This window comes from Phoca vitulina, unplaced genomic scaffold, assembly GCF_004348235.1.
Source record: "Phoca vitulina isolate PV1807 unplaced genomic scaffold, GSC_HSeal_1.0 scaffold72, whole genome shotgun sequence".
In the NCBI taxonomy this organism is placed as follows: domain Eukaryota; kingdom Metazoa; phylum Chordata; class Mammalia; order Carnivora; family Phocidae; genus Phoca; species Phoca vitulina.
This window is the reverse complement of record NW_022589775.1, coordinates 7,620,466-7,632,727: the sequence shown is the minus strand read 5'-3', so window position 1 is coordinate 7,632,727 and position 12,262 is coordinate 7,620,466. Positions and strand designations below refer to the sequence as shown.

The 12,262-nt window shown below is 36.3% G+C and overlaps 1 protein-coding gene across 1 annotated transcript in view; it reads left to right on the top strand.

Annotated features, from left to right (window-relative positions):
• PAXBP1 (PAX3 and PAX7 binding protein 1) overlaps nucleotides 1–12,262 on the top strand; it is a 32,845-nt gene that overhangs the window by 6,283 nt on the left and 14,300 nt on the right. Inside the window, exons 4-10 of the mRNA XM_032393276.1 lie at nucleotides 1,150–1,371; nucleotides 2,146–2,249; nucleotides 3,259–3,476; nucleotides 4,008–4,197; nucleotides 7,849–7,972; nucleotides 11,376–11,475; nucleotides 11,563–11,678. Of these exons, the coding sequence (XP_032249167.1) occupies nucleotides 1,150–1,371; nucleotides 2,146–2,249; nucleotides 3,259–3,476; nucleotides 4,008–4,197; nucleotides 7,849–7,972; nucleotides 11,376–11,475; nucleotides 11,563–11,678 (1,074 nt within the window). The remainder of the gene's footprint in view (nucleotides 1–1,149; nucleotides 1,372–2,145; nucleotides 2,250–3,258; nucleotides 3,477–4,007; nucleotides 4,198–7,848; nucleotides 7,973–11,375; nucleotides 11,476–11,562; nucleotides 11,679–12,262) is intronic.

Genomic DNA, 12,262 nt, shown 5'->3' with positions numbered 1-12,262 from the left:
GTGTACTTGCAAATACTCCTCAGAAATGAAGGACTCCCTCAAGGAGGAGCCATGTGGAAAGATGGTGAAGGAAGGAGTTAGCTAAGTGGTTTTTCTTATGACATCCGTTTGAAGCCAAGGGTTTTCTTTTGCAAATAAAGTTAGAGAACTAGAAACTTTCCAATTTTCCAAGTTCATGCTCAGACAGGCAACTTTTGTTATCAGAGCAAATGTGGGGGCTTCAAGTAAATGGATAAATGGTACTAAAGTTTCTCTTTTTTTAATGTATTTCAGATTAAGACTTCAACATTTTTAGAAATGCTACTAAAAGCAAAAGTATAATGCAATTAGTTTTATGCCCACACTCTCTTCCTTTTTACTTTTCTTTAGGAAATAGTTTGCAAATCTGTTCACTGGGTAGTCAGTTTTCCAGTAAATAAATGCTTAGAAAAAGTGTCTAGCAGGAGAGGAACAGCTCAGTAAATTAAGGTACATTTACATGATGGGATATTCTAAAGCTATTAAAATAACATTAGATAAGTAGCAAGGCCTTAATTTTTACTGTAGGTGAAAGGTCAATTCGAGTATGTAGTAGGTTATGCTTTATCTGTTCAGTGAATATGGTTAAGCCATTAAAAATTGTGTTTATGCCAAACAGCAACATGGAAAAAACTTACAATGCTTTAGTATGAGGCAAGATTACTACAGAATATATTCAGTATGCTTACAGGTGAACTGAACACTATTTGCAACAGAAACATGCTATAATGGTTTTTTAAGGTGTGTTTGTGGGCACCTTTTTGGTTTTTGTTTGCTTTCTAGTTCAGTAACATGATTTGATTACTTTTGTTTATTAAAAATGAAAAAAAATTACAGTTAAAATAAAGTTGCTATGGTGGATTTTCCCATCTCCTCTTTCTCATACATATTGTCATTATATATATATTTTTAGTGTCCTTAGTGACTTTTAGTTTCCATTTAAGCTAAATTAAGAATAAATCAGTTGGACTACAGGCACAGTTTGGGAAGGGGGCACCAGCAACTAACATTAGACCATCACTACGACAAGGCTGTCTTGGTGAGATTATTTTACCCTTCATATTTTCAAGAAACTAGAAATTTTATACCCTAAGACCTCCATCTTTTATAATCCTTACCGTATGTTTCCAGGAGAAATTCCAGATGCAGCTTTTATACATGCTGCAAGGAAAAAGCGTCAAATGGCCCGAGAACTAGGAGATTTCACTCCTCATGATAGTGAGCCTGGTAAAGGCCGCCTTGTTAGAGAAGATGAGAATGATGCCAGCGATGATGAAGATGATGATGAGAAACGCCGCATAGTTTTTTCTGTGAAAGAAAAGTCACAAAGACAGAAAATTGCAGAGGAAATAGGTAACTTGATTTAATAGGATAGTAAGCCTGGTGCATTGCTATTAAATATGATTTGCTATTAAATATAGCCAAACAAAAAGTACCCACATTTACTTAACTGTGTTTTTTTTTTTTTTTTAAAGATTTTATTTATTTATTTGAGAGAGAGACAGAGATAGCTAGAGAGAGCAGGGGCTGGGAGGAGAGGGAGAAGTAGACTCCCCACTGAGCAGGGAGCCCGACGTGGGGCTCGATCCCAGGACACTGGGATCATGACCCGAGCCAAAGGCAGACGCCCAACCGACTGAGCCACCCAGGTGCCCCTTACTTAACTATGTTTAATGTTTGAGGACTGTTTTTGCTTGGGTACAAGTGTCTTACTAGAATTTTTTTTAAAACTATAGCACGATTGTGATAGCTAATGTTTATTGAGCTCTTCCTGAGTAGGCAGTATTGTGTTAAGCACCTTACATGCATAAATTTATATAATCAGCTTAACATTCTTCAGAGGCCTGTAGGTTTTGTTCTTCCCTTTGTTGATATGATGTCAAGCTCACAGATTAGGAAACCCTCCTAAGGTTTTAAGGGTTACATAATACTGCCTTTTGCTTCAAGGAATACTGCGGCTAAGACAAACAAGGTCAGGAGTAGCAAAGGAGAGGAGATCATGATAGACATTTTAGTAAGACTGAATTAATACCAATAGTTTTGCTTAATTTTTGTGAAGTGCCAGGTTAGCATCTCTTCCCTGCCTGCTTTTCTGGTATTTAATTTTCTTTGCTGCTATGACTATAGGCATCGAGGGGAGTGATGATGATGCTTTAGTAGCTGGAGAACAAGATGAAGAACTCAGCCGATGGGAACAGGAGCAGATAAGAAAAGGAATTAATATCCCTCAGGTAAGAACTGAAGGATTTCACTTCAGAAATTAAAAAGTAAATGAAAAACCTTTTTTGCCTATTTTGTTGAGTTAAAAACATATTGCACGTTGAGTTGAATCTTTGTCATTCATTCAACTAACGTAATTAAGAAAATTACATAAAGTTATATATCCAATAACCTTTTAAAAGAAACTGTGTTATCTATTGCTTTTTACAGTCAGAATGATGGAAAATTTTCTGGTTTCTTAGATCAGTGTTTCTCAGGGTGGTCCTTCAACCAGCAGCAGCAGCTGGGAGTTTGTTAGAAATGCAAACTCTCACCCTCTTGAGATCCAGTGAATGAGAAGCTGGGTCGGGGGGCCCAGCCACCCATCCCGGGTCATCGTGATGCACACTGAACTTGAGAAACACTGTTCGGATAAAATCTTTCTTTCCTGTAGAGCTTATTGTTTCTGACTTCAGAAATTATTCTGTGGAAAATGGATTTCTCTGTGATATGAAAACTTAGTCTAGATGGAAAGTCTATTCCTCAATAGTTACAACAGTTTGCTTTATGGAATTAAGTAGAACAGTGGAAGTGTTGTGTAAATGTAAACTATTTTGGTTACTGGTGTTTGACACAGAATTTTGCACACGTTTGGGTTATGTTAAGAAAATAGGGTACTTAGATAGCAGTCTCTAGTCGCCGCTTATCTATTTATTCTCTACTTAGAACGAGTCATTTCTTCTCTCCCATTGATAACATGGTGGCCTTGGATTATTTCCTATGTCCCTTCCAACTCTAAACTTCTCTGATATTATGTTTTCCTGAAAATTATTAGAAATGAATCCAGTAATCCCACAAGAGTTAGAATGTTCATCCAGCCCTACCTTTACTTGATTCTGAAGAACTCTGCAATTACTTATTTTAATTAATGTAGTATTTGGAAAATGGTATAATTTTTGCTTTTTTTTTTTTTTTAACCCTAAAGGCATGATATTACAGTTTTAACTGTTAGTTTTCATATATATCCCATTTCTTTTCTAGGTTCAAGCAAGTCAGCCCACTGAAGTGAATATGTACTACCAGAACACTTACCAGACGATGCCTTATGGTTCATCCTATGGCATTCCTTATAGTTATACTGCCTATGGATCATCTGATGCCAAATCTCAAAAAACAGATAATACAGTCCCTTTCAAAACTCCCAGTAATGAGATGACTCCCGTTACTATTGATTTGGTAAAGAAACAGCTTAAAGACAGGTAGGGCAGATCAACTTCTTAAAGACCTGTCCTCTAGCTTTCTGTTCCCTCAGGCAACATGTAGTCTGGGGTAGCAGATGCAGAATATCGGCAAAGAAGATTCACTGGCCCATCTTCAAAAGCTAAACAGAAGATGACTTCATACTTTGTTCTGCTACCTTCTTGGATTACTTCTGTGGAAGCCTCGAAAAGTTATAAAAAATGCCACTCCATGATCTTGTTGAAGACAGTTCTGAGTTTGTACCTCTTGGACTCTGAAAGAGTGTAGTCAAGATATGGGGGGAAAAGCGAAACAGATTTTGGTTAGCCCACCAAATAACTTTATATGAAGTCTGTAAACTGCCTTTTTTTTTCTTTTTTCTTTTTTTTTTTTTTTTTTGAGAAAAAAGCAGTACAGATGAAAAGATGCCACTCCAAGTATTTTTATATTCTAATAGTGGAACTAAATGCATTATTATAATATTGCAAGAGTCCTGACAGCATAGACTTTTGGATGTAAATGTGTTATATTTATCCTTTTGTGTTCTTAAGGTTGGACTCCATGAAAGAACTGCACAAAACAAATCGACAGCAGCATGAGAAACATCTGCAAAGCCGAGTGGACTCTACCAGGGCTATTGAAAGATTAGAAGGGTCTTCTGGGGGTATTGGTGAACGGTATAAATTTTTGCAAGAAATGCGAGGGTATGTCCAAGACTTGCTTGAGTGTTTCAGTGAAAAGGTAAGAATGCAAAAATATTAATCTCTTTGACTAAGGCAAAATTAGGGAGGTCTAGACGGCCTTGTGTAGATCATTTCTGTATTCCTCAGAAAATATCCACTGCATTCAGCTCTAGAAGTGATGAAAAGCCATGCTTCATTTTCTTCACTTCATTAGCGGCATTCTATCTTGGGGGCGGCATAGTGCCTTTGTTGAAAACAAAAAAGATAAAGCATATTTAAATAAGACTTTGGCAAGTTGTGCTTAATATAGTGGTAGATTATTGGCCTGCCCTGAAATATTAGAATATAAGGTACTCCTCTGGTGGAATTTTCTTTTTTACGGTTTAGGTCTAAACTTATCTTTAAACTGTTTCTACATATAATTCCAAATAGGCATAAACTTGCAAAATTTTATTAGTTTTTTTTTTTCTTTTAACTCTAGATAAAGTTGGTCACCATCGCTGCTGATAGTTTTCATCTAAATAAGCCTATGCTTCATCCATTTCAGGAACCGTAACATTGGTCATAATTTCTTTGAAGGCCTCATTTCTTCCAAGTTCGTTTTTTGTTTTTTTGTATGCTAGTCACTTGGAATAGTTTTTTACATTCTACTGTGCCATTTATTTGCATTTTTTAAATTAGCTGCACATAGGATCCCCTTCTCAAATGACCTCTTAATTGATTTTTCTTTTTCAAGATAAATGTAATTGGTACATTGGTTTATAAGCATTTATGGACTTTGTGGCCTTATGTTTTAAAAAAAAAAAAAGAAAAAGAAAATCTTGAATATCCTGTCTCTAAACTTCCAAGTGATACAGAATTAGAAGGCACATTTTTCCCTTTTTCTTGGCTGTGTGGATTAACATAGAATCTGTAAGCTTAGTATGTTTGAAGGAGTATTTTTATCATCTCTGCTGATTACTTCAATACCCTAAAGCCAAAGACTCACAAAAGAACATTGCTAGACTGTCTTCCTCATGGGTCTTAATGGTTCTAGCCAGTCTGTGGTCAGATGCAGGCTGAGACAGCATTCACCAGGTCTTATCTGTAGGGTTTATCACGTTCTTGTCTTACCACCTGATTCCTGGAGAAGCAACTGTAGTCTGAGCTATGATAGCCCAGATCACTGGCTTAGGGCGACAAGTACAAGGATGGGAAAGAAACCTAGGTTTGACTTTGCAGGGGGCTAGAGTCCAGGTGGGAAGTAGACATAGGTGTCAGAGCTGGTGGTTGTGTCCTTCCTATTAATAAAGCCCTTTTGAGCCCAGTGGACATGGTGGGAGCTGATCTAATAACCTTTTGTGACTGGAGAAAGGATCTTTGTCTTAAACCATACTTTGTAAGTGAGGTTGGTCCCTGTCGAGTTTTTTCCTTGAAGTATCTGAGCCTTTGCTTTAGAACTTAGTAAACTTACATACTTGTAACTGTAAGCTTAACTCTTAAAAATTGACAGTAACATGATCAACTAGATTATATCATTCTTGAATTAAAGAGACTACTAGGACGTCTAGTTCATATAGTTTTCAATTGCTGTTTTTAAAAACAAGTAGTAGTATACTTTATTGATCTCAATTACCATGTTCCTCGAGAAATCACTTCAAATGTGCTAATGTGGTTTCACAGAGTCACTTACAGAGGTAGATAATCCTTTCTTTTAAGGATGAGTATTTTATTTCATGTTGACATTTTCATATGCATTGAGTTTTATTAAGAGACTGCTTCTAAGTTAATACTGTCATTATTGTCGCCTTGGAAATATTTAGGAATAATTGGATACATTTGAATATTCATTTTATACTATAAAAATTTGTTTTAGGGTAAGGCCATAGAAAGATGAACATTTCTTTGTTTTTTTTCTCTTCTGTTATAAAAGTTTGAGTAGTTTTGAATTTAGATTTTTTAATTATTTAAAGATCATTTTAACTTTCCATTGTTTTGTTTCCCTATAGTCATCTTCCTTCTTGTGTTCTTCGCTTTAAATTTGGTCTTGAAATAAAAATAGTCAAGAACAGTTTTGAGTTTGGAGAGGGTAAAGAAATTGTCGTGGTGCATACTCTTGAGACAAATCAATATTGTTAAGAAACATGAAAGAGAGCTGAAGAATGTGTTTGAAGGTTTTTATTCAGAATTTTCTCAGCTTTGTTGAAAGGCATTCCAATTACCTAAACAGAAAAATTACATTATCAGAATTTTAACTATAAATTGAATAATTAAATTCTGGCTGATGCAACCTTAGGCGGGTAGCTCTTATAGGAGAGGAATGTTAACAGTCTCCGGGACTGAAAGAATGCACCTTAGGTACATAGGTACATTTGTCTTTCGTCCTGTGTGGTGTGAAAAAAATAAGGGGGTGGGGAAGTGTAAGTCACAGTAATACAGCACTAAATGCTTTAAAAAAAAAAATCACTCATTGTAAATTTTAAAGATAGAGCCTGTGGGCTCAGCTGTCTAAGATAATCAGTGCAGATTTGGGGACATTGTTGCCCATGGTGTGGCATATTAGAGATTAAAATAACTCCATCAGTTTGATCTTTCTGTGAACATTTGCTACTTTTTCAACAGAATCATGCAAGTGTATAAAATTGCTTTTATTACAGACATCTTTGAATTCCACCTGCCTTTTTTTATTTTCCATTTGCAGTCTGTTCAGTTCAGGAAGCTGCTATAACACTTGGTGCCAGTGTTCCCAAACTCTAAATAATGTGTTTTCCATTTGCACTAACCATCAGGAAACTAGAATTTCTGGTTTCCTCAGGTATGTGTAGTGGTTGTTAGTGTTTTGTGAAAGTTTCATAGCGTTTGGTTATAATATAAGATATTGACAAAAAGAAAGTTTTCTGTTTTTTTAAGTTAGGTTTCATTCTATAAGCTTTTGTACTCTATATGAACCGAGTGAATGCTTAGCTGTGGATATTAACCTGGAAAAATTCATTGACTTTGTAAACTGATAATTCATGTGATGAATTTTATTATTTTATTATAAAATACGGAAAAACTTAAACATTTACTAGCTTTCTGAGTTTGAGATCTTGACATTAGGTTAGTGAAAGCTAGAAATTTTATTTGCCTTACTGATGTAAGTGAAGGCAGTTCACATTTAAGAATGTGTAATAAAGCTGCAACATAGTGTGACATTACTACGTTACTGTAAGATACTTGGTACGTACAAGTGGCAGAGCAGTTTAAGTGTCCAGAATTGGGCAGCTCGCTGACTCCCGTTCTTACCTGCTCGTGGAGCCCTTGCCTTTTTTTGGTACTGCACGGCAGTAATGGTTTATTTTAAGCTACAAAAATTCTGAGGGAGATCATGCTGCTGGAAAACTAAAAATGGACTTTAAAAGACTTGCAAGTACTTTATTCTGAAAGAAAAGCACTACAGTTTTTGACATTTCTTTACTTGCTCTCTTTACTAATATTGAAGTGATAAGTTTCCTAACCAGACTTTTACTCCAATAACTAGGCACTGGACATTATAGCTCTATATATGGATTAAAAGAAGAGATGTTTCCTTAACATCATAAAACTGAATTGTAATTTGTGTCCCTTTGGGAGTTCATGATTATTCTGTCCATAGAGGGTACTTTTTCAGAAATCCGGAAATAGTACGGAACCCTCAACTAAGGAAGCAACTGAGGAGTTTGGTGTTACGGAGTGTGTTGTATTTTTACAGGTGCCACTGATTAATGAACTTGAATCAGCAATACATCAGCTGTACAAACAGCGAGCTTCCCGCCTTGTCCAAAGACGACAAGATGATATTAAAGATGAATCTTCGGAGTTTTCAAGCCATTCAAGTCAGTCCATCTTGAAGGTTTTTATTATTCATTAAACAACCTTGTTTACTTAGTGCAGCCTAATTGAAAATTAGAGAGCTTAGTTTTTTTTTTTTTTAAAGAAACATTTCCTTGCTCTTGTGTCAGGTAGTTCTAAAACTTGAACAGCATGTCCTTGGATTGTGTTTAAGAAAATACAGCTTCGCAAAGGAGCTCAAAAATGTGCACTGATATTCTATCAATCTTATTCTTCTTTGGACATATTTTTTCATTCCTTAGAGTATAGAGAAGATTATTTTCAGTGTTTTATCTTAAAACCACTATCATTTGGCCCCAGTTGATCCCCCCCCCCCTGCATTTTCATCCTGTTCATAACACCAGTACAGATGCTGTTGTTGATCACAGTGAAAGATTCTGAGTTTGGGGACTAGGAAAATACCGAAAGGGGGTTTTAATAACATAACAAAGGATACAACTCCAAGATTAGGGGATTTTTGAGCTTCATGTCTTGGAGAAAAGCAAAATTTTTTTATTTTTGAGCTTCATGTCTTGGAGAAAAGCAAAATTTTTTTATTCTCTAGTTTGCCTTTTATACTGGATTTTTTTAATAAGTCAGTTGCCTCCAATTCTTGAAATTTTAATGTAAAAGTTCAGAAATTCAGTTTATATTCCTTTCATTATGAGATGTGTTATGGAAAACCGAAATTAATTGGAAACCTCTTATTAAATAGTTTAGCTGAGATTCTTTAACCAGAAGTTTTAAACCTTTTAATTCCGTTTTTCCATTATGCTCCATATTCTTGGGTGCTCTGCTAGGAATTTTCCCAGCATGGATTTCTCGTGGCTTCTTTTGTCATCTCTTTGTTCCCTGTGTCAGCAGTTCTAAATGAAGTATGCATGACAATTACCTGTAATACTAATTTAAAATGCAGGTTTCCTGGTCCTATCCCCAGAGATTTTTGCTAGGTCTTGGATAGTGACCAGTATCTTCTTGTTAAACAATCACCTCAGGTGATCCAAGTGCAAAGGCCCCTCGTGTTATTCTTTCTGAAAACAGTGCTTTGTCCTACAGGGTGTCCCCTAAATTAGATGTTGGATCCTTGAGAAGGCATCCTGTGTGCAGGATGGATTTTGGACCATTGTAAAGAGGTGGTAATATGGCCCTCAGAGCTGAGTGAGACTCAGATGTGAGCCATATGAATGGCTTTGACCTCCTCTTTTTGCCACACAAACTTAAATTGGTTTATTGCCATATTGGGCACCTAGATGACTAATGCAGGCCTTCCAGATCACTTTTGATCCAGGCAGAACCAGATTTCTGGGGCAGATTACAGGTAACCTATGAAGGGAAGTAATTCCTTTTTAAGTTAAATGGTTTGTATGAGCTGTGCATCTCATCAGATACCTTTTCCTGCCTATTATCTGTTCCTTATAATTTGAAGCTATTTACTTACATCATAGTAGAAATAAAGGTTGAATGATGTATGTTAATTAGATGGAGAGTTGGAAAAAAATTGAAAAGTAATGAGAAAGTGAAAAATACTGCCTTGGAGAGGAGTATTCATTGTCAGAGGTTTGAGGAAAATTACATGGGACATTGAAGTACCACTTCCATTTCTGATCTTTTTTTAAAGAAACAGAAAACCCCGAGATTCATCTGTTGAGATTTGTGAACACTTACCACAATTACTGCATGTAGTTTTAGAGAAGTGAAGGAGGCTATCCCTCAAGTCATCTACTCTCTCATATCTCCGTTATACTATAGAATCTAATAAACATAGCAACATTTTAAGTATTTATTATAGCAGTGAGTATTCTTTAAAATACTTCTTTAATGATGGATACCTCTTAAAGAGACAGGAATCATTTCTATGGTTTGGGACTTTAGCTAATTCACCTGTGGTGTGTGAACTCACAGTTGAGGTACAATAGGGGCATTTTTCTTGTTTACCATACTCATCTTTCTTTATAATTGCTGAACTCTGGAACATCCTTCCTGATGTCAGAGCGATTTTGAAGTATGAATGAACAATTCAGAAAGTCAGCTTTTAAAAATAGTTGGGTCTACGATAGTTAGGATACACTGAAGTAGAGGGCTAATTTTTGGGTTTGTTTTTTTCTGTTGCTGCTATTGGCGGCACATCTCTGATATCAGGGGAAGAAATATGCAAAAGCCTTGAATCGATGTCTTTCATTTTATGTATGATTTTCCCCGCATCCTGTCCCTTGGGTTGTTTGCTTCTGTTAACAATCCCTGGCTTACAGAATATCTTCTGTATTCTAAATGTAGAAGTGAGGGAAGTATTGCATACAGATGGTACCCCCACTCTTCCTCCTACCCTAGACAAGAGATTAGAGGACTGTTCTCTGGAGAGAGAGAATGGGCCCAGAGAAAAGACCCTGAGACGCCCCCAACAGAAGACTTTGTCCCAGGGATCGGGTGGAGAGGCCTCTGTTAGATACCCCCCACCTTTGTCCGTAGAACTAGCAGTCTCGTTCTTTTATATGAGGTGGTTACTGATCATAGAGCAGCACACGCAGTAGAACCAAAGGGACTGAGGAAACAAAGACAATGCAGGCAGTAGAAGAAAACATAAAATAGACTTGAGATCCTTCAGGAGGTAATAGGAGGTGCCATACACATGACAAAAGTAGAGGATGCTATAGAGGGAGTATTCTCAGAGTAGGAGCCATCTCTTAGAAATTAAAAATATGGTAACTGAAATATAAATTTAAATAGGAAGGTTGGAGGCTAAGGCTAGAAAATTGCCCTAGAAAGTTAAAAAAAGAGACGGGAAATAGGAAGCAAAAAAAGAAGTAAGGGAATTGTGCTTTGAAAGAGTGTTTGAGAAAGCATAAGGTGGTCCTCTTAGATCTGGTTTTCAGTCTATATGTTGATTCTGCCCTTGTTCTAGAAATAGTAATGAGAATAAATTTCTACACAGCAAAGTTAGAATAAATAGGATAAATTATTAAATTCCTGAAACAAAGCTGTTTTCTCATCCTTCCTACCCATGTTTCTTTTCTGTCATATCATTCAACATGTGATGCTTAACTTCTTCCTTAAAAAGTAATCTATTATTTTTCCCTTTGCACAGGTAATTTTGATTTTTAATTTATTTGGTCATCATGATAGCATCAACTAGTTAGTTCTGTTACAAGTAGATATAAAAATAGTGATTAAGCCCAGTTGTTTTCGTGTAGGGTTATTGAACTCCCCATTTATTTTTCTGCTCCTTTTCATGGGAACACGGCATAATACTGAGATTTGCTCTAAACTAGAAAACTGTCTGGTTTACCAGTTACCGCAGAATCCTGTCGTTGAGATTAGCAAACAGTCTATCATTATGGCTTATTCTGTGCAAACTCTTTCCTCAAGATTGTTGAAGGAAGGCTTTTAATTTTAACCATCGTTGTTTTATAGATAAAGCTCTGATGGCACCAAATCTCGATTCCTTTGGGCGAGATCGGGCACTGTATCAAGAGCATGCAAAACGTAGGATTGCAGAACGGGAGGCCAGGAGGTAATTCTAAAAATGCTTGCTGTTGCTTTGTTTGCAAAGGGAGGACTGTCTTTTATCTGGTTTGGGAACATGATGTTTGTTATTTAGGACTCGTCGGAGACAAGCCAGAGAGCAAACCGGTAAGATGGCAGATCACCTTGAAGGCCTTTCCAGTGATGATGAAGAAACTTCTACAGATATTACAAATTTCAATCTGGAAAAAGGTTAGACATTTATTTGGAAATGAGATTCATTGCTACTTTGGTTTCTACTTGGGTGTGGTTTTTACCATGAGATGGTGTGAAGTTTTGTGGCCTCTGAATTAGAATCAACCACTTTTTTCTTAATTGTAAAAACTTGTACCCATTTTTATTAACTGCATATAATGATGAATTCTCAGAATAGTGGTGACACCTCATCACGGGCTTTATTTAGTACTTGCGTAATAAATGATATTACTCTTCAGAACCATAGAATTTTAAGTGACCAAAAAAAAAAAAAATGTGCCAGATCCCAAGGATAGCCCTAATGCAGCCTGTCCTAGGATGGTAGAACTCGGCCATGGGACACTTAGCCCTGAAGTAAACTCCTGATTTGGGGAGTCCTGAATAATTTCAACCAAGAGGAATAGTTAATACTATTATGTGCCAGGCATTTCTAGAAAGGTCTTCAGAAATCTTTATTTGCCACTGTTGGTTGTGGTTATTTGGAATTATATCGGCTGCAAGCCATTTGGAACTTAGTTGGAGAAGCCTATTTTTCTCCCACCTTTTCATAGTGAATATTTTTAAACAGAAATTAGAAAGAG